Source organism: Enoplosus armatus, chromosome 21 (assembly GCF_043641665.1).
Source record: "Enoplosus armatus isolate fEnoArm2 chromosome 21, fEnoArm2.hap1, whole genome shotgun sequence".
NCBI lineage: Eukaryota > Metazoa > Chordata > Actinopteri > Centrarchiformes > Enoplosidae > Enoplosus > Enoplosus armatus.
In genome coordinates, this window is record NC_092200.1 from 11,865,267 (window position 1) to 11,890,601 (window position 25,335).

The 25,335-nt window shown below is 40.6% G+C and overlaps 1 protein-coding gene across 3 annotated transcripts; it reads right to left on the reverse strand.

Annotated features, from left to right (window-relative positions):
* Positions 1-728: 728 nt before the first annotated feature.
* Positions 729-24,622, reverse strand: pip4k2aa (phosphatidylinositol-5-phosphate 4-kinase, type II, alpha a). 3 transcript variants are annotated; one of them, XM_070928059.1, is made up of 10 exons: positions 24,482-24,622; positions 12,616-12,713; positions 12,381-12,477; positions 10,591-10,743; positions 10,175-10,321; positions 9,610-9,648; positions 2,110-2,223; positions 1,515-1,755; positions 1,172-1,275; positions 729-1,047 (listed from the first exon to the last, which is right to left on the reverse strand). In XM_070928059.1, the coding sequence occupies exons 1-10, from the start codon at positions 24,620-24,622 to the stop codon at positions 967-969; spliced, it is 1,215 nt and encodes a 404-aa protein (XP_070784160.1). In that variant the 3' UTR covers positions 729-966. The 3 variants fall into 3 exon arrangements, with proteins under 3 accessions (XP_070784160.1, XP_070784161.1, XP_070784162.1); XM_070928060.1 differs by lacking the exon at positions 10,591-10,743; XM_070928061.1 differs by lacking the exon at positions 24,482-24,622 and having other exon boundaries at positions 12,381-12,446; positions 12,639-12,695.
* Between the last annotated feature and the right edge of the window lie 713 nt (positions 24,623-25,335).

The following is a 25,335-nucleotide window of genomic DNA, read 5'->3' on the forward strand; positions in this document are numbered from 1 at the left end:
CTTCTCTTCTTAATTCAAAAAGGTACATATCCTTCCCTTAATCTTTCTTTCTTAATCACTGTGCATCACAACAAAGCAAAAGGGACAACGCACTGACAACCACTGAGGTGCAACTAGTGCTGGAAACAAGCATTATAATTTACGTGAACTCACCTCAACTTTGAGTGTGTGGCAAGAGGATAACCCAGAATTCATGAACTGTACATGACGGAGGGGGAGGCGTCTAAAGGGTGAGTGATGGAGGAAGAGCCCAAATGAGAAGATTTGTTTGGCTGAGTACTTGTATAGCATTTGGGTGGGGGTCTGGCTGTTGGCCTATTGGAAGACTGCTCCCTAGTTCCTGAAGTGAAGCAATTGCATTAGGCGAGGCTCAACATGAACTTCCTCGTTACATCCCGCGCCTTCTCTTTGCAAGAGGGACCTCACTTTGTGCAGCAATCTGACTTCTACACTCCCCTTAACCTCACACTATGCACATCATACCCTCCCCTACCTCCCCCCTAAACATCATAAGGGAAAGACAAATACTAACATCAAAATAAAAAACTGCCGGGTGCTGGATCTTGTATTAGAGTCAAATAAAAAAAGCCATATTCCCACATAAACAACCGTACAGACAAAAACAAATTATATAAAAAAAATGTAATGACTTGGACACTTGCTTTCAAGACCCTTATCATCCAAAGTAACACATGAGCAAAACTCAACAGAGGAGAGGTTAAATGTAAACGAATGATGTTTTTTTTTTTTAGCTGCAGAGCGTGGCACCCCACTGAAAGAGAGAGAAACAAACAGGGAGGGATGAGGAGAATGGATGAGGGAGAGTGATACAAAGCCCATCACAGCACCCTATTAATTCACCCTCTCAAAGTTTTTTTTTCCTCTCCGTCACTTCTCTTCCCCGCATTGCTCCCCGCTTGCCCTCCCTTTCCCATGTGCCTCTGTGCCCCCTGTCGCTCCTGGAGGCTATGACAGGATAGTGGTGATGAAATCGTAAAACCTCTTGGAGTACTGCTCTGGGTTCACTGTGGAGATCTCCGCTCCAGCCTGGAGAGGGGCACACAGAGACAACGGTCATTCACAACATGCAGTGTATTTGTCTTGCTATCAATAGTTTGTCTTTATCCTTTGAACAGAACCATTTAAATAGCTCTTATATGCAGCTACATACCCCGTGTTTGACAGTCTTGGCGGCATGCGCAGCTTTCTTCTTGGCATCGTAATGCTGCAGGATGTCTATGACAGCCATGAAGTAAACCTCCTTCCTGGGAGCACCTGTAGTTTAAAACAAATGCACCTTGAGTGAGAGTCTGAATGTATTTGCACAGCATCATGAGGCAAAATCAGGTGCTGTTAAATAAGACAAACAAAATCTTTGAGAGATTTTTGAGCAGCAGGTTTGACAATTAGAATGAGAACTACAATACCCAGTAGGGGGAGCTCTCAGTACTGTTATTATTATTTAGTTGTTAAATACAACCCTCACGTTTCAAGGGATGCATTTGGCTACTCACTATCATTGCTTTTGATGGCGTAGACGTCAATGGTGGGATCAAACTCTCCAGGTGACAGAGGCTTGGTGCTATCTAGGGTGTTGCTGGGGCTGTCAGGGGGCGTTCCAATGCCCCCTCCGTCGCTCTCGCCCTCCTCCTCGGCCTCATTGTCCTCGCTCTCCACCTCTTCCTGCTCGGCTCGCTCCACATCGTGGATCCCCACCAGCAGACTGTAGTCCATGAGCTTCAGCTGGGCCAGGAACTGAGGACGATGGAAGAAGGTTGGACGGTAGAGGAAATAAAAGCAAGAGAGGAGATGGGAGGAGCGTGTTTAAGAAGAAGGGAGAAAGGAGGGGCAAGTTGCAAGAGTGGAGCCAGAGAAAGAGGAAATGTATTAATACAGACAGGGAACATTGAGGGAAAGATGGGCTTTTTCCTGTAATTTACAGCAAGATTTCCTACTTCAAAACATGTAAACAGTTAGCTACATCTTGCTACATAAGATCATTGAATACATTAAAAGCTATGAGCGCAGTATGGATTGTTAAACTGTGATTCAACCCCAAAATGTTGATGTTAGTGTCAGTTTCGGTCATAACATAGTCATAACACATACCTCCACATCTTTCCTGAGCTTCTCCAGGAACATTTTCTTGTTCTCCCCATCAATGTAGATCTTCTGCCCATCATTGATGAAGTCATTGTCCTTGTAGGTGGGTAGCTCCTTGGCCTGCCCATTAGTATTGGAGATTAGCAACCAAATAAACAACAGTCAAAACCACAACACTAGGCTGTTCAAATCTGAGAGGCATGGTACTGTAGGCGGCAGACCTGGGCAAAAATGTGACAGAATTCTGGTGCTCACATCAATGTTTTTGTATCCATAAATATCAGTTCATCCAATCACACAAAGTTTGAATCCTCGAATGTATTTGAATATTGTTTGAGATGTTTGGCCTAAAGGTCAAAAATTGACTAGAAGGAAAATATTTACTAAAAGCTACACCAGCATCAGTGTTCTTCATCCTTTTTCCCCAGAATACTTAAAAAACATTTTGAACAATTGAACACATTTACATGTCATTACACAGGACTAAAAGATAGCATATGGCTGTCTTGTTTGCTAGAAGAAAACGGTATTTCAAAATGCATGACAAAGATGAATTCTAATCTCAGAAATTAGTCAACTCCGTGTTTACATTTATTTGCCTGACAAGACAACCCTGCATGTTGAAATACCCCATTGACATAAACAAGGCTTTGAGCCTGTGGTTTGTTAGATAAGCCTGTCTGATTCAGCCAACTACAACATATACTTCTGGTAAAATGAGTTGGCTAACAAAGTTACAGGCTTGTCCAAACCAAGGCTGACCTCTTTTCAAGCTAAATGATTTTGACTGTGTAAAACAGTGCATGCAACATGCTCACAGCAGGGCACAGATCCATCTGATGCACCAATTTGGATATTTTAAATATTGTTTACAGTGAAATGTATTCCCTGCTCAAGACCATGAAACACAGGGCATTCAGTATTTTTGTGGCACCTGTAAAAGTTTGGACAGCTTTTTAAATGCATCTAGTAGATCCATACACTTTGTGTCATAAAAAAAAAGGACGTCCAACTCAAAGCCATGAAACGTCCTTGTTGGTCTCCGAAAAGCATCCGGTTCTTATCAGTTTGATAGTAGAGTATATCCCTCCCTGAGACAAATCATACAAACACTGTTCATCTAAGATGCTTCTTGGAAACCAGACTGCACTTTGCATCTAACATAAACTTATTTATGTAACTCTAAAAAGCCAGCGTACTGTATCTCTGTGACGGATTTCCACTATTCAGCCTACAAGCAGAATGAAGGAGTTTCCTATTTATTTATCTAACTACAGGGATTAATTTTCTTCTTAACCTGGCTGCTGCAGAACTGCCAGCAACCTGTAGGGGGAAGAGGTGTTATGTGAGGAGGGACGGGGGCCTAGTTCTGAGTCACTGAGGAAAAAGAGAGCAGGAAATGTGGTAACAGGGCAGCAGCAGCAGTTTAGCTACTACAGTGTTTCTATGGCAGCAGGAGAAGAGCAGCAACACAACAGCACTTTGTAGCACTAGAATGAGCTTGGACAGCACACACTGACACACACATACATACACATACAGATTACACCTTTACACAGATGAAGACAGGATTACATATCACAAAATAGGACATTTGAGCACATATATATACAGACATAGACCTCCAATTTGCAATAAATATGGGATGTACAACTTGCTAGACTGAATATAGATGCGACATAAAAAAGTAAATGAGAACGCACTGTACGGTGCCTGCAGAGTGAACATAACCTGAAAGCATTTTGCAGGCCTGTCGCCTAAACAGACACCTCAACTCTTGCATTCATCCATCTTTCTACGCTTTCATTTTCAGCTGTCTTTTATTTCCATGCCATACATTCTCAGTCTTTCTAACCGCTTCATTGCGTCTTATGCTTTCTCCCAGTCATGCATAGGATTCATGCATCAGTTGGCCTGTTATTGATTTTCTCTATTACAATGACTGAAATGTGACTCTTTGTGACACTACATTGAGATAGTAAATAGAAAAACAGAAATATTTATTAGAGGCAGGAAGAGAGGATGGGCTATCGATGAGCCTTGTGAAGCTGTGCGACAGGTGTATTTCTCCCCAGCCTAAAAAAATGAGTCCAATTTCTTTTCGGTATTCCGTCAGCTGGTTAGAAAACGGATCTTGGCCTTTGACAACGTTGACGTCTTGCTGTCTCTGACATCTGTATGCTTACACTGGGGTGTTCCTAGACTTTTGTATCCAGTTATATTCCCACTGATGTGGTCAGGCGTAGATTAACATCCACCGGCAGGTTTCACATCAGTGATATGCAGTTTGTATATGATGAGCTCTGACTGTAACAAATAGTAGCAGAATTTGTCTGAACAGTCACAGTCTATTAAAATGTTATTTATGTAGAATTGTCATCCAATACTTAGTACTAGCAAATCAGCAGTCATATCAGCTATGTGCAAGTCTACATGAATCCAGCACTTCATGTGTTTATTTAGCATTGCTATGTGTGAACACACATTATAAGCTGTGTATAGAATTTATGCATAATTAACTGCTTGTATAACTTGCTCTTGAAAACAAAATGTTTTTATCAAATGTTCCCTTTGATGACCAAACCAGTGCTTCGTCTATACTAAAAGCAGCATATCTAAAACCATTATGGCTGTCATATGCTGGACTATCTTTTGGAAACAACAGGCAATGTCCCCCAAAACTAGAAACAAACAGACAACGGTAACTGTCATACTCATTCAAGGATGACAACAATACTGACACTTATTATCTCAGAAAGCTGTTGCTATTTAAAAAACTGACCAGAATCACATTATTATAATATATTAAGTGTTTTGACTGCAGGAAATCTTATCTGCCCTCTGTTGCCTTTAAGGAACAGGTTCTCCTCATCACAGGCTCTATTACATATTGCATTTAAATCTTCAGAAAGTATTCTTCACCAATTTAGAAGACAAACCAAAATGTGTCCTCTGTTTTTATCACTGCTGTGGTTAGCGTACACAGATTGCAGAACATAGTAACATTTTGTGTAACTCACTACTTAGTTTCAGTCGATAATTTGGAATAAAAATTCCAACAAAGCAAGGAAGTTCTCCTCTGAAATGAATCTTCTTTCCAGCAATGTAATGAGTATGTACTTTCTCTTTCCATCTCTGGTTCCTGATTTTTATTCATTTTTTTGACCACGCAGTGTGTCCTTCCCATTTATGCCGCCGCCTTACTCTTCCACTTCTTGCTCTCCAGTGTTTCAGATACATGTTGGTGCCGTTGAGTGAATGGTGGGAACAAAAACAAACTGTCTGGCAAAACTCAAACTGAACTTGCTGAGTTGAGCAAAAGGTGACTGTAAATGGATGGAAAGTGTGCAAAATATGGCCATTAAATAACAGTGTATCGAAGACGAGGAAACGAAAATGCTCGGCCGTACAAAAAAAATAACAATAAAATAAGATTGGTTTAATAGATCATGCCTGGTATATGAGCCCTGGTTCTCTTACATCTCTTACGTGTTTCATGGCGCAGTAAAAGCGCGTGGCAATCCGCAGTGTTTGCAGCCTTTGCTGAACGTTACCAGATTTGGGCCGCGGGGGCACATCCTCTGGTTGGGGCGGCTGCTAGAAAAGGGGGAGCGAGGGAGGGACGGTAGGGGTGGAGGAGAGGAGAGAAGAAAGGAGAGAGGAAGGGAGGAAGGAAGTTGGAAGTAAAGGCAAAGTGTTTAAAATGTAACAGAACACAATTGTTTTTTCAAGTTGGTAGAGGGTTGGAGAGGGCATCAACGCGAAAGATCCGTACGACCACACTAGAGGTTTATAATTCTTAGATGTCTTAACAATGGCTGGATCGAGAAAGCGTATATCAGTGTCCAACAGGTTCATCCAGTGACGATGTAAATAAGTGCAATGAATTTGCAGCTATACTATTTCTATACTATTATTTTTGTTTCAGGGATTCATTTCAGGATTTTAGACTGTCCCTAAAAATGTTTCCTAAATGAGTTATATTCTATGTATGCATACATGACTCTGGTCTGCCTACACTGGTATTATGACTGTTTCTTGGCATAAACGCCTTGTAGAGAAAGGGAGCAGCCTGGCGGTGCTACTCTAAGGAGACTAGGAGCTGGAACTACGAAGAGCAAGGAAACAAATGTAAACTCATTTTGTATTCTACCAACCTGTATTCTGCCAACATCTATTCAGGTGTGGTACTACTTCTAAGGGCTTACGATTACTGGATAAGGGGCTACTAATAAACTATCAAGATGGTTCACACTCAGTCATACCAACACATTAAAGCCATGGGCCCCCACCGGAGATACCAGCCGGTGCTGGTGTGAGGAGAGTGAGGAGAGCAAACAAAAACAACAAACAACTGTAGCAGATAGCCACTGAGCAGAGACCTATTGGAGACAGGTGGTATTCCACAAACCAAGGACCAGTTGCTATCTAATAACATACAAACACAACCTCTACATTTTCCAGGTAACATAACAAATCCTGCGATCGCACAAATCACCTCCATTTGTTAAATAGTGAGTGTCCTAAATGGGTCATGGACAAGTAAAATAAGGTAACTAGTATGATTTGATGGCCCTAAGTGAGACCAAATGTACCTAGTTTGGGCTCTAGTTGAGAGTAATTTTGAGAGTAAAAAATATTAACGCGTAAACCCACCAATCATCTGCTTGGTAAAATGCTGTACATAAAATGTGTCAGAAAGCCAATTGCTGCTGTTGGATAGCCAAAACCCTGAGACAGCAGCTACAAGAACCGCAAAATGTATTTTATGAAAAGAAAAATACATGTCATATGTGGGTAGAACAGAACATGTCCACAATGTGCAACAGAATGGGGCTGGTGTTCATACACATCGGAATGTGTTAGAAATAATGTAACTTCAAAAAAGATGCAGAAAAACATTATATACCATGCAGACGCATGCATGAAAGGGAGACGGTCATGCAGTCAGGAGAGAACCCTGCCATGCTTGTTGTTTGTGTGTATGAAGCAATTTCTTTATTTGATCTTTTCTTCTGTTTTCTTTTTTTTCACACACACTGTACCTTTTGAACAAAACACACGATTTTCCTCTTTCATTTGGCATGATGCACCCTTCTTCATTTTACTGACCAACTGCAGTGTGTGTGAGTGTAGTTTTCACATACACATACTTGAAGGAAACACATTAATCATAGCCAACGAGCACTTGTAGGGGGGAACTTCTGTGTGTGTGTATGTACAAAAGTGTTGCATGTGGGGAAACCAGCATGTGTCTTGTCAGATCCTTGTCTTTGATGTCTGAGCCTTAGTTATGTCTATCAGACCTGTTGTGAATTGGGTGTGAGTATGTATGTGTGTGATCATGTACTGTATTTTGTATTCTACATGTGAGTAAAAACAGTGAAAGGCTTCACCATGGGGGCAATTACTGTATAATGCTTACTGTATTAGCTGCATTTCACTGAAAGGTAAAACAAACACAGACCTCCCCACAAACTAACAGCAACAACTTGTTATGATTTGTGAGTCAGAGGTGGAAAATAACATCTTCATTCATGTTAACTTGGCAAAAATGTATCCTGTTGCTTCTCAATCTCTATTGCTTGACTGTAAATGGTGTTTCACACACAGCTGAGCTGCAGACCAAAAAGAGGTCACACAGTAGGCTCACATGTGTGTTAAATCCTCAGCTGCTTTGTTTTTCCACTCATCTGTTTTAACCCCAATAACGTTTTGTTTCTTCTTCCATTTACAGTCGGCTATATTTAGTTTGGGGATTCCCTGAAGTCTTCCATGCCTCACTGCATGGTGCCCCACGATTAAGCCCCTATAAAACCTGGTGGAAAGTTCAAAGCCCTCTGGGTCAAAACTGTGACACTCTTATACAAAAACCTTTTTCATGGCCAAACAAACCTTTGCAGAGCGACATGTAGAGACATGCAATGAAAAAAACCACTTTGGACAACCATACCCTTGCAATATTGCTAAGCTGACAGTTTGAAGAAACAGTACACCAAAGTCACAGCGTTCAAGGACACCGTCAGCAACTTCCATCACTCAAAAGGTCAAAGTCTTTGATCTATAAAAGACATATTGTTTATATCTGGTGCAATATCCATTCTAATTGTTAGCTAATACATTTCTAAAAGGAAGCATAGTGAACCATCAGTCTCCTTTGCAATTTCAGTGACACAATTCATTTTTGACAGGCAACTCTGTCCAAGCAGCCAAGAACCAAAAACTCAAAATAGCCAGTCTCACACAAACAGCAACATTTCCATCACTGCCACTCACATTAAATCTCTTGCTCACATATACTGCACACACACATGGCCCAGTCACATACACAGCTACATAGAAAACACATCGTACACATGAGAGATCTGATTGAATAAAACTCTAAAACCAACACATACCCAGACACACACAACCCTCAATCTTTCACACACAGACAGCAAGCAGGGGAACTAATGGAAGAGCAGAAGCGAGGTTAGAGGGGATGAAGCAAATTAAAGAGACACAAATAGCGTGCAGGGGCTAGAAAGGGAATGGGGTGATGGAGTAGGTGCTAACTGAAGGAGATGGATATTTGCTACTGTCATCCCCATCCAAATGGAAAGAAAAGCAGACACCAAAGTTGTGTTTGTCTGGGCCATTTAGGGGATGACAGTAAGCCTGGAATAGTTTGGAGCTGTGTTGGTTATTGAAACCACTGGAAACACAGTTTGTTCTCTCTCTATAATTGTCCACATGGCTTTTAATGGACATGGAGTTCAATCAGAATAACTGACTCATTTTCAGTACAAGGCATCAGCGATTAAATTGCTTGAAAGCTAGACAATTGTAAGTTTCATCTATTTGTAAAAAAATGTTTCTGAACACTTTGTAATTGCCCTTGTTCATTACACAAAAATGACACCAGAATCGAGATGTCAGCGGTGCGCAAGTGCTACGGAAGAGTCCATCTGTTCAATCCCCACTGACTCCGACCTCCACTGTCTTCAGAGCCAGCTGTCCTTTCAGCAATGCACCTCCTGATGTGCTGAAAGAACAGCGGCCTGTTCAATGGACAAAAATAGTTTGAGTATGCTAAGTGAAAAATAACAAAATAAGAAAATGGGCATTGTTTATGACTACTGATTCATTAGATTTATTTCCTCCACAACATATAGAAGTGGGAGATTGCTTCACTAAGTGCACAAGAAAAAACTTTGCTTGACAAAAAAGTGGCATTGACATGCAATAATGTGATGTCGGTGTGGATTGATACACTTGTAGCCCATCAGTTCTGAGAGACAGACGACGGACGAACGCCTAAACTACTCCAGAGACGCTTTAACAACATGCTGGCGGTTTCTTTTGATGTGTTTGTAAATGTATGACATTCTTCCTCTTTCTAACTGTTCTGAGTTTATATTATTATTAAAAGCATAGAGTAAGGTTAAGTGGCCCTGCCTATGCTGAGGTGTAAACTTGTGTGGGTATGTGGGACAGTGGATCCTGGCTCACAACAGGTGACTGTACCTTCTCCTTGTCGCTGGCCTCTCTTGCCACAGTGGAGCCCTATAGACAAAAAAAGGAAATTACTCTCCAGAACCCAGTTGTCACTAGAAACACTGGAAAGCCTTGCTTTGGTCTTTCCCCTCACCACCCTACTTACACTCATTCCTGCAGATACGCATAACCCTTGTGCATGTCTGAACACAGAAGCTCACCCAATTAGGCATGCTAGACGAAATGGCAGCTTAAAACAGCTTCTTTCTGTTCTCAGACTGGTTACCTAACCCTCTAAACCCTGTTTTAGATCACTTATTACCCAATGGATAATGCCTGTTATGTTAAACATACAACCAAATGATTTTTTGGCTTGACTTATATTTAAAAATATTTGAACTACAAACAGGCCTGTTATGGGCAATAAAACACAAAAAACATTTACATTCTTTTTATTTTTGCACTAAAGGCTCAGATGATCACTCAAAACAAGTCCTAAAAAAAAAAAGAGTGGTAACAAGAGATTGTTGTAGTTCAACTGTAGATTAGATTTACATCATTTAGTCTAGTATTCAAGCCCTTTCTGATCACCTACCTTGAGATCATATTTTTTGTAGACGGACAGGCGGTGAGAGAAAACATTGCGTGTAACAATCATGTAGGTCTCATCTCCATCCACGGTGAGCCGGTACATCCCCAGGAACTGAGGCAGCAGCGTGTTGCCATGGCACTCCACGATGAACTACCAAAAGAGAGGGAGGAATATCAAAAGTTGTAAAATGGCATCATTAATGTTGACACTGTGCCACTAGACGAAAAGTGTGTGCTGTAGGCCTGTGTGTCAGTTTGTAATGCAGGTATACAAAAAGAGATTCAGACAGTATCTCTGTAGTTGTGGTCCCTCTAAGGGATTAGTGTTTGTTTCAGTAAAGGGTTTTATTTTTAATTTTGATATACCAAAGACACAAGGTTTTAGAAATGATATATTATTGTAAGAAAGGCTGTTATCACCTGATGGTATTTCTTTAGAATGTTGTGCATCTCGGCCACATCCTCACTGCTGATGGTCTTGGTGACGTAGCGTTTGTCATAAGAGGTATGGAAGCGGGCCCCGCTCCGTCCCTGGGCCTCACTGTTCAAGGGAGCACTGCGTGTCAGAGAGTTCTGCAAACACACAGGGCAAAGACGGAAAGGAAAACTGATGATTATGTTCATCAGGATGTACACACTGAGATGCGATCAGCTTGTCATCTTGACTTTTTGACAACCCTTGCACATGCATTATTTGCTCTGCCTTCAGAGAGCCAAGATAATGTGCTCGTATTTTGCTTTTTTGAATGGTCTGTCTCACTAAATACACAAAACATTTCTGAAGAGTGCTTATTTAACTATGTGTCAGAGCCCATATTGACATCTTATGTTTAAATAAATATTTTCTCAGTCGGTTGAAATAACTGCTCTTCTAATGTATTTGAATGGATCCCACAATACAACATGTCCTACATCTACGCTCTTGTTGTCTGACCACCTCCCACTCTCCAGTCTAAACATGTGGGGTTCTGACCCCTACGCCTGCTGCCTGTTCAAACCTACACACAGACACAAACAGCTGCTGCCCAGACTTTGGAGCTCAAAAGTAACATGATCCAACACCCCTGGCTCAATGCCTCATTCTCCAAGAATTCCACATGTCCTCTGCCCTCAGCTCACTCTCCCCTCTTCCAGTCATAGCATCTATTGCTTGTGTTGCAAAGTGAGGACTATCCTTTAAGGTGCAACCTGAAACAACTGTTAAGCAGCTTTTCTTTGTTGTGTTTAGACCTAAAATTGGTTGCAGTTTTGTTTCGGGAGGTTCCTTAAAAGCATGAACACTTCCTGGTGTAACATTGGAGTGGTTTGTGTCACAGGCTGAAAATGTTTAAGAGGCCCTTCGCCTGAGGCTGGCAGAGATGAAAAGCTTTCAAAGTAATATCCTAATGTTTTTGCGTTAGTTAGTCCTTTTCTCCACCATGCATTTATCATAATGTGGGGAAAAAGGTTAATCAGTTTGCACTTCAGTTACCTTCCCAAAACTTAATTTAATACTGGGTTATTGCTCATTAAAACTAATGGTTACTGCTGCATGTCATCAAAAGAGCAGGCCTGCAGCTGGTGGTATCCATTGGCCATAATGAGGAATATTACCAATGTAATTAGAAATAATGCTAACAGGCTGGTTTTAGAGCAAGGGCAAAAAGAAAAAAATCACAAACCAATAAACCTTTTTGACCACAATGTGACTAGTGCCTCATGTAGGAAAGTAGTTTAATGTCATGACATTCTTTTGGACTGGCCAGTGTCTTAACACCCCCCAACTGCCCACTCACTGCAGCCAGCCGAACCCTAATGTAAACATGTGAGAAGGACAGCTGCACTGAGCTGGGACACGATGACCTCCAAATACTGCCAACTCATTGCCTGCACTGGGAATGGGGATTTACTAGGGAAGAGTGGAGAATAAAGGAAGTCAAAGAGTGGGCTGAAACAACAGAGGGAAAGGAAAAAGCGCAAGAGAGTAACAGTTTACTAGTTGAGACTGATCAAATTTGTCTTGTGTTTCAGTGTAGCCCCAAGGGGTTACATTCATTAAATACACACGATTTAGATACATTTAAGTATAATGTATTGCCTGTTAAATCACCCTACTATCTACAGTAGCTGGAACTGTATGTGGCAATTCACACTCATCTAGTACTACAAAGAAACTACATATTTGTCCCAGAAGAGGTAGTAATGTTGTAATGTTGCTGGGCTTTTCATACCAAGAAGTCCTGATCATCGATGCCAAACCTCTCTCTGAGGTTTCGAAACACCAGAGGGCAGTACTCCTTGAACTTAAAATGGCTGGGCATGTTCTCCCTGTGTGTGCAAAAATTAGAAAACACAAGTGACATAGTTTATGACATGCTGTAGGTCCCAAAGACTACTTCAAAGAATTATGAAAAAAGCATATATTTTACAGTTATATAATATATAATATACTTAAAAAGACCTTACTTGTTGAAGAGGTGGTTGTCCACTTTGATCTTAGAATAGGCCTTGAAGTCGTCTGGCATGAGCATGATGGGAATCTGAACATGGCTTAACTCATTTATCTGAGAAGAATAAAAAGGGGGATGAGTGATGTATCCAGGAACACAAAGCAGTCTGAAACATCGTCAGTAAAATCACATGTCACATTAGAAATGCTATAAGTTAAGAATATAAAAGCCTCGGGATACTGAGGGGGAAAAATTAGCCAAGATCATCGATCATTACCACTGATAAGCATAATGTGGTGATCAGTGGGATCAACACTGAAAGGAATCGCTGTAAATGCAGAGGTAGAGCCTGAAGTGGTAAAACATGGACTATTTTCTTGATTTGATGCAAGCCTGGTATTGGAGCTTTGCAACCATTACCGTTTTCTTTATATATTTCCTCTAACATCTTAAAAATGCCATCACAGGAATTCTGCAGATAGAAATTCAACCTGCTGGCTGTGAGCTTCACATCTCAATTCATGTAACCTTTTCACAAGGCACTATTATCAAACCCAATTAAGTGCATCTTTCTACAGACTGGTGCAAAGATCAGCTTTCACATAACTTCACATGAATGCTCACATGACTATACTCAGTATAGGTATTGGCAAAAGGGTGAAAGAGCCAAGACGCCAGTCAATGTAGGTTAAACTTCACCACCTTTCTGCACAAAAACTAATCAAATAATTATTGTCACTTCTCCCTGTCAACATCTGAGGTAATGGAGTAAACTGTGGTGTCCCCCCCCCCAATCAAAGCAGCCTGATGACAAGTTATGAGGGCTAATTTATGATTCAGGGCAAGAGTTCTGGCTGGGGCCATCAATCAATACCAGTCCTCGGCACAGAACACCTGGTGATGTGAGCAGTTTACAGATTAGTTTTTCAGGATGATGTAGCCTACAGGGTTGAAGGACAGCTGTAGGGGAAAGGCAAGTGGAAATGTTGCCAGAGCCACTGAAGCCTCAAGGTGTTTTCAATGTACAGATAAAGACGAAAGAGATGAAAGAGAGAGATGAAATGTATGTATGTATGAGTGAAAGCTGGGGTTATGTGTCACTCCTCCAGGAAAGATAATCTTAATATCCTGTAGTCACTGATGCTTTGCTATTCTCTAATCTTCTAGTTTCAGTGCGTTTATGATTCAAGAGCAGATAATCACTCTTTTCTATATGTGATGATATTTCTCTCAGTTTCTATCAGTTGGTGAGTCTGTCATTAACTAAAATGGTGCACTCATCTTTTCAATGCTCACATCTTACTCTCTTTTCAGATAAATTATGTGTCACAAACAAATCAGGACAATTAACCATTGGCTGAAAGAACCACACAAGTTTCCAGAGTGGTTATGTTTATAAAATGTCATATGACATATTTGAGTCTTACGTATGACCGTCGTTGTGGGTGATCAGGTGAGTTAGACTGTTAACATTTTATATTATGATGGATTGTACATTTAAAACGTCATGATAGCCATCCCACAAAATGCAAAATTACAGATTGCTTCAAAAAACTGTGCACACTGAATAAACAGCAGGGCTTCAAACACATAAGGTACATTACAGGAGTTTCCATTTGGAGCTGGCCATGCGTCACACTGCTGTAATACGTAGACCTGACATTTGTTATGACTCAGGCACAGCTTGATACAAATATGATGTGTGTGTGTGTGTGTGTGTGTGTGTGTGTGTGTGTGTGTGTGTGTGTGTGTGTGCTTGCGTATTCGTTGTTGGCTGCAGGCAGGGGTGCTGGCAGGCTGCGTGAATCTATTAATAACCTGTCATTCCACCAAGCACACTTGTAATATAGGTGCACTGAATAAACTCAAACACTCAAACTTTGATTGACTGTAACATTCATCACGAAACGTGTGTGTTCCTCTATAGTACCTGACCCATGAAAGCATTTGGCATACTTTAGGTGGCCATTAAAAAGTATGGGTTTTTTTTTAACATAGTTTGCCTTAAACATGTTCATGATATTAATGCTCTTGATTTTCAATGATTATCAATACACTGTATGGTTAAGGTTTTAAATTGGATGATTACAGCTAGCGTATGCCTACCGACTGATTATGATTAACAGGTTGATCTTGGAAGAGAATCTACTTGATCCTATGGCCTCTCAAATTAGTATATTCCTGTGGCCCAATTGCTGTATTTAGAACTAGAGCGTGAACATTAAGGATTGCTGAATAGTCTGTAAGACATTGAGTTAACTGCCCAGTCAGCGATCTGAGGCTAGTTCCCCAAACAGCTTCTGTTCTAAACTCTCTGTCAATGGTCGAGTGTGTAATCTATGCCTTTCTGCTTTGCCACTGATCCACTCTTATGACTGATGTAACTTTTGTCACCAGGTAGATAAGATGGTACTCAGGATGTTGACAGCAGTGCAGATAGCGGCACAAATATGGCAGAGCAAATATATAATTACTACAGAATGAATTACTACTACTAATAATAATTACTACAACTGTGCTAGTTAAAATAGTTTTATTTTTAGCGTGGAGGTGATTGTGTCTTCGTTGAAAATAATATAAATCCAGTGCTGTAGGTTCTGTTTGTTGGCAACTTCCAAGTGAAGTGGATAGAACTGGCTCACTTTTAAAAGCACAAACAATTAAGCCCAAGAGAGGAGCTGGCAGCAAGCAGTCAGTAGGTTGGCTGAACATTTCCTATCAGACAAACTCAAGATATACCAGACTAACACTCTAAAAGCTATATGTAGTAAAGCTTATATTGACAGAATGGTTTCAATCTGTTTGTTATGAGGACTCATCAATTAATACAAAGGGGTTAAAAAAAGAAAAGAACTCTGACCCACTGGCTTGACTGGTCAAATGTAAAACAAATCTTAATGCTGAAGTCTGCAAAAGCTCGTCCAGTGATGGGCAAAGGTCTGCCTTTGTACACTATTCCAATTTTGCCTTTAAGGAGCACAGCCCAAATTGAGCATAATAGCATTTCAAGAACAAAGCTGTTTTACATTGCGTACGGCACTTTGATGTCGTCTTACTACAGGTGAGAGTTACAATTCAAACTGAATATCCCTGTACTTTAAATATCCTCTAGGATTATTGTAAGCTTTTTAAGCAAAGGAAAAGAAAAGAGAAGAAGCATGAGAACACAGAATTAGAGGGCATCATTAACAGAGGATAGATTAACAGCAGGAGAGAACCTTTAGGAAGGAAACCTTTGAGATAAAGACAGAAAAAACCCCATCTGAAAATCTGAAAAGAGAAGAAAGCATATGAAAAAAATATGGAAAGGAGGGCACTAAAGAGACAGAGCAAGCAGAGGATGCAAGTCCACAGATGCCATATCCGAGTATGTTTCAGTGCCCTGGTGTGACAGGCAGAGACGTCACAGTGATGCTATAGCACAGATGCATGCTGGGTTCTCAGTGGGGAGATGTCGCCTAATCAACAAAGCTGTGTTTCACACAAGGGCAGAGAGACAATGCCTGACCTTACCAAGCACACACAGGTCTGCGAGGACACTAGTGCACTGAATGCTAATGCATGTCACAGCAATAAAAATGATTGACACACATCGTGCCCGCATGAAAATGGGGTGAAGACATTGGTCAGATAAAAAGAGGTATAAAGGAATAGGCTCAGAAAACGATCTGCATCAGTTTGACATATCTCCAAACTCCACTTCTGCACCCATGTTTGTACAGTTACTGTTTAGTGGCAAATGTTCCTGTCCCTGCAATTAAATTCATGCTACCCTAAAAAAACTGTAAAGAGAGCACGACTGAGTCTGATTGAGATAATTGTATTAAGCTATTTTCACAAATCATGCTTTTGAGAGTTATGTACCATTTTGTGGTTTGGATAGCAGGCACAGCACTGATTTTTACCACAGTGGCTTTGCCCTGGTGCTAAATGTTTTTGCAAGTGCCGACATGGAGGTGTGGCTAATCCAGTATTCCGACCTGACCGTCAATTGGAGTACTTAATCCACATCAAATAACGTGTAGTACTAATCTATGTGCTGGCTCTTGTCATAATTTCTATCTTGAGCATAGTGTAGCTCTTACGTTTTGTTTAATTAGATGCCTCCAGCATATCTGCTTATCTTCCTGCAGCTATCAAACTTGCAGACAAATTTCACACCACCACTTCCTGTTTGTCTCCATGGTGATGAAGACTGGTTTTCCGGCCCAGAGTGAAGCAAGTGTATGCTGTTGCTCCATTGGACAGGAAGTTGGTGAAGAGAGCGCGCTCTGTCAGCAGCATGGCATTGCCTTATCTCTCTGAACAATGACAGAGAGATGACACACTCTTAGGAGATGACAGCCCACTGATAGTGTTGACAGCAGTGAGATTGTAACACCTTTACTTGGTTAAAAAATCCAGCTCTAATAATTCAAAGGATTGAGTCATTTCTTAAGTGCAAGATATAGAAACTATTAGATTGGAGACAAAACTCTCCCAAAGTTAGAAGGGAAAGAAGCAAGACTAATCAGGCATGCCATCAGAATGTGAAGCCTGGAGGGAGAGATTTGACAATGAACAGGGAAGCTATTTTTTTTTATCTTTTCTAATTTCTGATAACTCAAATACTGACTTCATAACTAGAATGTGTCACCAGTGTAAAAAGTTATTTTAGTGATGTGGCAATTCTGTCAAGTTCCTCTTAAAATGTACCTTTGTTAGTAAAGGTCAAAGATTACATTTGTTTGCCACCCATTCCAATCAGAGTCCTTCAATATCTTCGAACTGTCTGATACAGTCTTTATTTATACAATATTTTATTTCTGCAAAATGTCGATAAAAACATATGAAATTTAAACCCAATGCTTGCATGGCCTGCTGATATATCACTACATAAAACTGGTAGCTGCTGCTATATTGTGCGCTCCATGGTTCACTTGCTTACAATGCTGTGGTGTCAGTGTCAATAAATGAAAGATAAAAATAAATGCCTGGTCCTCATCTTGTCCACAGAATTGGGATCCCTATTTACTAACAGTACATCACATGTACTTTAATTTCTCACTGTACAAGCCATAATTCTACAATGCCACAAAGCAGCCACAAACACAAGAATCCTCAAGTCTGCTCTTTGGATTTGTGACCCTCATGTGTCTTGAGTTTGTGGGTTTATTTTGAATTAGACTGTCACTGGGGTTGCCTCAATGCAATCTTCAGAGAGAGAGAGAGGGAGAGAGAGAGAGAGGGAGAGAGAGAGAGAGAGAAAAGCATCATTATATGAATATTTTCCATTGGAGTCATCCAAGTGTGGAGTGTCAAGCTGTCAATTACGTGGGAGAAATCTGAAGAAGCGACACCTAGACAGCATGACACATTAGTGAGCACTTCCTCTATGCCTACAGTATTTACACGATATTACAGTCTAAGTGACTCTAATTAAAGTGTATCCAGACAAACTGAACACGCAATTAATCAATATGTAGAGGTGTAACTATATTAGGAGGGAATGTGGTTTTGCAATTTGGCTGTGCAGAGGCTGTGCTCCAACACACACACACACACACACACACACACACACGCACACAACAAAGCACTTACTGAACATCATCAGTCTTTTAGGGAATGGTGAACCACTGAGCCTTAATCAACTTATGTACTGGTATACTTGCTGACCACTACATGAAAGGCGATATTCATAAACCACAAAGATAATCATATATGCAGTGTATAGATACACCTAACTAAATGGGGATTTGTCCTTTAACAGTCTGATAGTGAGCATCAAAGGTCACATACAGCTGTAGTAGATTGTATCAAAGGTCACATACAGCTGTAGTAGATTGTATTGAGTGTGGACGTGACCTTTCACTGACCAATTAACAAGGCTATTACATCATCACTTGACCTGTTATGAATCCCAGAACAATTCATAGTATGTAGTAATTTTAACAATATCCACATAAAGAAGAATACAGTTTATACTAGGATCCAACCTAAACACAGTACAACAGTGGTGTCTGGGTGTGTGTATCAGGGATTCATTGGCTAGCCCGTAAAAAGGAATGAACACAAAATAGGGTGGGTACATAAAAAAGTAGAGAACGGGAAATTTATTTAAGTATTTTAATTACCGATAAATGTGAAATCTCAAGGAAAAGTCTAATAAAGCACATGTACGTAAGGCAATGTTTCTGTTTCAAACAGTTAAAGAGAATGATTTCAATTAAAGAGAACGATTTCAATACCTTTTATATATTTTTTTTTAAATTTTATATAGCAACTATAAATTGCAACATTTTAATTGTAAAAGTACCTTGGCAATATGGGAAACACCTTAATTGTATGTATATTATGTACAATTAATCTTATAACTGATGTAGCAGTATTTAATGCCTTTAGAGGACATTTTAAATTAAATTCTAAGAAACGTGAGTACAGCTTCTGCTTTAAACCACACACATTCACAATCACGGCCCTCACAATTTTGCTAAAAATGTGGCCATGGCCTTAATTCTGTGGAGCAACTTGTGTCAGAGGTAGCCCTTACTCCCTTTCCTCCCTCTGCTGACAACCACAGTGTAGAGAGGTCAGCCATAATGAGAACACACTGATGATAAAAGTGGAGCAGTGGTAAGGTAAAAGGACTGCTGCATCTGTGTGTGTGAGTGAAAGGGGAGAGAGAGAAACTGAGAGAGAAATAGGGCCCTGGACGAATGCAACCAACTACCTGAGTAAGTCACCTGCAGTGCCGTTAAACGATTATGGTAGTCATCCCTTGTATTGTGAGACGTCTACGCTCACATAAGACACTAACAACTCATTCAAGTATATTTTGGTCAGTGTCAGCCACTCAATCACACACATTCAAGTGCTGAAGAAAGGAAATGGGTGTTTCCAAGTCTTAGATTGCAGTAGACCTATAGAGTGTATAATTAACATCAGCATTTTCTGAGTTTTCTTATGACAAACAAGCTCCTATCTGTGTTGAAACATTAAATGACTAATGACTGAGACACAGAAATTACAGGTGTCATCAACAGGTACATAGACACACACGCAGACAGCTCAGCAAGTCTGTTGTGAAGTCAGTGCAATGAAGGGACAGCTATTAAAGGATATAGTGGTTTAGTCTGACTGAGCAACAAACAGGCTTATGGTATATGACCTGTCCTGTTGGGTGAATCAAGCTGCTCAGCAATATGTCGCATCACATTTGGGAAAGGAGTGTGCCATGGCACAGTGACTCTGTGGCAAAGGACACACACACACAAGTAGGCAGTGGCACCTGCATGCATGCAAACATGTATGCAGGAGCAAACAAGAAAGAAATGTCTTCTTTAAAGGCTTTTAGAGACACACACTGGAACAAAACCACAAGATGCTTCCAAGTTCCTCTATCTGTCATTGCCTCAGGGTGCCAGGGAGTGAGGCTCCAGCTTTTCTGTTTTTCTCACCCATAATCATCAAACATATTAGCTGTAGGTCACTCCTACAGATATTTATAGAATCCCCCTCTTATGCAATTCACAGAACCAGACACAGCTACTCTGAGTCAGACAGAGAGGCAAGACACAGCAAAGAAAGGGGAGAGAGAGGGACAGGGATGGAAAGTGAGCCAGATAGACAGGATGACACAAATAGTGAATGAATCGGCAGGGGGGTGGGGATAATGGAGGTACAGAAAGGAGTGACACTAGGAAAAACAAAAAGCAAAACCTGAGAAGGCCAAAATAAGACTTCAAATCTAGACTCGCAACGATTTGCCTAAACAATACAAAATCTTCTAAGAAAACCATTTCCATTTCCTTTACGATAAGAGGGAAACTGATAAAAACTTACTTTCCACCAACTCACACTTTTCAGCCTGTGCTGCTGTATGAAATTAAAAGGCCTGTTTTTATTTGAAAAGGTCTCTTAAGTGGCACAGTACTTAATAACAATAAAGCAAAATGTGTTACAAGCTATGTGGAACATCAACTCTACACAATTATCGTCTTTACTTTAAAAGGACAGGAACAGGTGACATGGAACAGCAGGTTAGGAGCTGCTGGACTCAAAGCTATGATTACACAGTGGGTGCCTTAAAGTGTGACAATGCAGCTTTCCAGCCAGAAATCTACTCAAAAACCATCAGTGTAACACACTCTAACACCTTTCTATTCCAACGGTGCACTCAGACACACCAAGGGCTTACAGAAAGAACTGACAGGCAAGCCATGACTATATTCCTTTTATAGATTCACAAATTACGTGAAGGTGAAGCTGATTCAGATTCATTTTCAACTGAAGAAACAAAACTCCTGACACAAGGTGTTCGGCACCTTAAAATATTTTTAGAATTAGCTTGTTTATGGTAGCTGGGAAGATAGTATCTTTCAGTATTTTCGGCTATGCTATTCAGGCCAAAATCCATGTCAATAAATCCTGCAATAGTCTGCGTTGTCCCAAAACTTCTGGTCCTACAAGTTAACACAACTAAAAGGGTTAGGACTGCAGTCTTTGGAGTGTTCCTGCTGTGCTTTTTTAACATTCACCCATTGCAGAAGTTGCCAAAATGGGCCATTAATTAATCCCTAGGATGTTTTGTCTTTAATAGGATTCATTCAGAGAATCATTCTACTTTCAGGCCCAAACTTGACAAGAGTGTTAATGTATTACAGAGCCAAGATTTACAGGTTTTTTTACCTGTATGTGAGAGCCACTACTTTCATGAAGAATATACAGTATATTACAGGATACAACTTATACAAAGCTGGTTAACTGGGTGGTCTTGTGGGCTATATTTGAAAGGCTATTTTCACAAGCATATAAATAAAATTTACAGAATACACTTTGAGGCAGCCCAATCATAATTTGTGAACTCAGTACAGCAAAAAATAGATCCCAGAGACGAGACCTATTGTTTATTTGTAATATCATGTAGAATGCCAATCAATTTCTGTAAAGCCACAAGCTGTGTAACCTGTTCAGGCTCTAACGGATGCAAGTAGAATTTTAGTAAAAATGGGCTACCTGTCAACCAAGGTTATTTTCAGTAAGCTGCCACACACCTTTTGCCACACAAAGAAATTTGCGTATCCCTGGCTTTTCTCAGCCATTACACAAGAATGATTCTCGTGCCTTACACTGCATGTCATGGGCCACATAAACATCTTTATTTCTATGCATCTTGGCACTCCATTTGACTCATTCTACATAATTTTTGCATCATTAGACCCATAGAGAGGTAGTATTTGTGGCTCTTCTGTATTGTCTGACCAGCCTACCTTCTTACTTCTTACCTAACTTACAGGTTCAGTTTCACCATTGTGTTCCCAGGGCAATAACACTGTATTAAGTGTGGTTTTCAGGAGGAGCCAAAGTGGATGCTTTTGATTGATAGGCCACAGTTGATATGAGGGGGTGGGGGTTACATTTTGCAGAACATGTGCATGTGTTTGCATGTTGCCTCTGCAGTCTGGTTGCAGGCCTCCCCCATTATTCATTCCTTTGCAGTCCTGTTATTTACAGGTTGAGGTTACTTTTACAAACTCCATGCTGTAATGTAACCTTACATTAGCACTTCCAAACAGCAGCCTTCACACTAGCAGTAACTCCGTGGCTCAACATGGTGACATGACATGGAATGTCTTTTTTTATGTTGCCAAAGGTAGAAAGAGAGAAACAGAGTGCCTTATCAAGTGATGAGAAAAACAGCAGGGGACATAGCCTAAGGCATAAGAAGGAAACGTGCTGGCGGCAGCCCTGCTCTGTTATGCAATCCAAGAGAACAGTTTGAACATGTAGATTCTCCAAATGTGTGTAGGTTTTCATGGTTGAGAGTCAGTGGCCCATTAGTCCACAGCTCTAAGACACCTCAACCAGAGAGAGGAAGTTTATGATACGAGTCTGGATTACTCACTCTATCGGACATGAATGAACAAACTAGATGATCTAAATGATGCCAATTCAACTCTGAATTAAGATTTCAAGTTAATTAAAAAAAACACATTGGCAGTCTTGACAGACACTGCAGTATATAACCGATAGTTGACAGGGAAGGATTTTGCGTGCTTTCTAGGATGTCAGTCTAGTTGATATATAGCTGATGACATAATGAAATGAGCTAAAGTAAGTGGACAATGTATCAATGTTCATCTTTCTCAGACATTTCAAGTGATATTCAAAAATGCATGATAAACCAGCACTACATAGCTGCATGGAGGTAAACCTCTTGTGTATCTTACTTTGCCCCCTCAGGCTTAACACCACACAGCCAGGTGACCAGGTAATCTATCTACAGACTACAGCTTAGATACAGAAAAACAGCTTTGGATCTTTAGCTGTCTTGGCCTCACATACATTGGCTATCTAGAGGCTGCATAATCCACACTAAACTTCCACCCTTAACATTGGGCCAAAAATCAAATAATGCTGTCTAAGTTGACAAAGCTAACATGCTCAGCCAGCAATGACCCCATTGTCAATGTGCCCTCAGTACTGTGTGTCAGTCACACCCCAGGATTCCTCAACCCAATTCAGAGATATGGAGTTAGACAAAATAGACTACCTCTTAACACTGTTAAAATGTAAAAAAAAAGAAAAAAAAGAAGAGGTGCGGTTATTAGTACATCAGTATGTGGTTCTCAAAGCAACATGGAACAACAAACACAGCTCAAAAGAGGCTAAATCATCTGTGAGCAAATTGCTGGCACATTAGCCAAAAACTGCAATTATATTTTATATGTCAAAGGGAACAGTCTCTAATGTCATGAGAAGATATGCCAAACTGCATCAACAAAGTGGTCACAGTGGTCACAAATTTCAACGTACCAAAAGGAACCTCTACTGTTTCATACTGTCTGCTAACTGCCACACACAACAACACCAAGTAGACATGAATAAATAGCAGAAAAGAAAGCAGAGCAGCACTATTCATCAAAGGGCCACAATTCTTTTCTATTTGATATAAACTATACTATTGTCATCTTTTACACCATTAGTCATGCCACGGGAACAATTCCATACTAACATATAAATAGACAGTTGTGTACTAAAGTAATAAATGAGTGCTGCTGCTCACTCACTGCTTAGCTCCTTTTGTTTACACTTTGGAAAGCAGCTCTCCTTAAGCTAAAACACCAGATAAAACGTTCAGTAAACAGGCTGGCTTTACTGTAATAACCATTATGATTACTCAAAATAATATCAGTAAAGGGTGAAGGAGAGGCTACATATTAATAACAAGATTGCATGAGTGAAGGAACTGAAAGAACTACAGATGATATGCCATAGTCTGCTGATCGAGCTCCATCTCACCATTAAGTGTGTTGTAATAATATGAGTAAACAATTGGTTAAAGGTTTAATACTTGACATTTGGTGCCAGAAATATTTGTATGTCATCTGCTTGCCAAGTTTGTTCTCTCTCCAACATATGAGTATTGGCCCAGTGCAAATATTCAGCAAAGGAAGAGAAAGAGAGCAGAGATAAGCTGTCTTGCATGGGAAGATCTGCTCTCTCATGACACAGAGCCCTAGGAGCTTATCCTACATGTGCACAACAGGAAGCCAAAGAAGAAGAGTTCCCTGCTCAAACACACACACACACACTCACGTATACATTAGTAGTGCATACATCAAAATCATGCAATAATAATATCATGCAAACAGTAACTGTTCAAAGCTTACTAAAGCTAACATAATTTGCTGAACGAGTCCAGCATACTTGCAGCCAGTCACACATTTACATTGACAGCACTATAGCCAACCGCTGGACAGCTGTCATCTCTTATTTGTCAATCAACTACAATAACACAAAGGCTGGTAGTTGACAGCAACTCAGGCTTAATGTGGCACATGAAAGGGTCGAGGGAGACATAACTGTGGATCATCATATGGACATTAGATGGTCTGACTCACCGAATGGTTGACTCCCCACATAAGCACGCTGAGCAGAGGGTCGCTGGCACGGAAGAGCTTCACTTTCTGAGCAACGAAGTGCTTTTTCTTGGTCTTCGTTTTGCTCGCAATAGCTGCGGCAATGCTGCTCGCCGAAGCCATCTTTAAGCAAACTGGATGGTTATTGCAGTCTGTGCGATAATCTTGACAGTGTCTTCCCTTGAAGCGGGCACAGTGGCCACCAGCTCACGACTCAGTAATACCGATACTATTCATTTAGCCAGATCGCAAATCAAAGTGCCCCAATTCTTTTCTTCAGCCAACGTCCAACACAGCTTGACTAACGCTAAGGCCCTACCTCGACAATGACTAATATGAGGAAATTACGATGTGTTAAAGCTAATACTGCTGCTCTCCTTCGCCTAACAGTCCGCCGCTTCCCTCAGCCCACATCATAAGTCACCTCTCTTCCTTCCTCGACTAGTCTGGAGCTCTCCGCACTCCTGCGATGTGAGGTCTCACTGAGCTGGCGTTAGCATAGCCGAGTAGCTTACTAGCTAGCAAACATCTACGATAAATTTTGTAATATTAAATAACGTATAGGACAGGGGAAAAATAGCCCTGTGACAAATGACAAGTAAAACAAAAAATTATTACGCAGCCTTAAAACAAATAATTAAAACGACATATTAATGATGCTGAACGGCTAACTAAACGCTCTTGACAACCAGCTAACATTAGTCCCTCCGACCTTCGCTAGCGAGCCAGCTATGTAACGTTAGCCAACGGACGGCACAAAGCAGTACAGGACTCCGTTCACCAGCTAGCTACCGTTAGCCTGCAGGCTAACTATTAACATTAGATAGCAGCTCACA

What these genes read in the sequence shown, in the direction of transcription:
- pip4k2aa (XM_070928059.1), bottom strand. Translation starts at nt 24,622, where the DNA reads ATGGCTTCGGCGAGCAGCATTGCCGCAGCTATTGCGAGCAAAACGAAG. An exon ending in ACAAAAAATATGATCTCAAG is followed by an intron (nt 9,649 to 10,174) that starts GTAGGTGATCAG and finishes TTTTGTCTATAG; the next exon opens with GGCTCCACTGTGGCAAGAGA. An exon ending in CCAAGACTGTCAAACACGGG is followed by an intron (nt 1,048 to 1,171) that starts GTATGTAGCTGC and finishes GCCCCTCTCCAG; the next exon opens with GCTGGAGCGGAGATCTCCAC.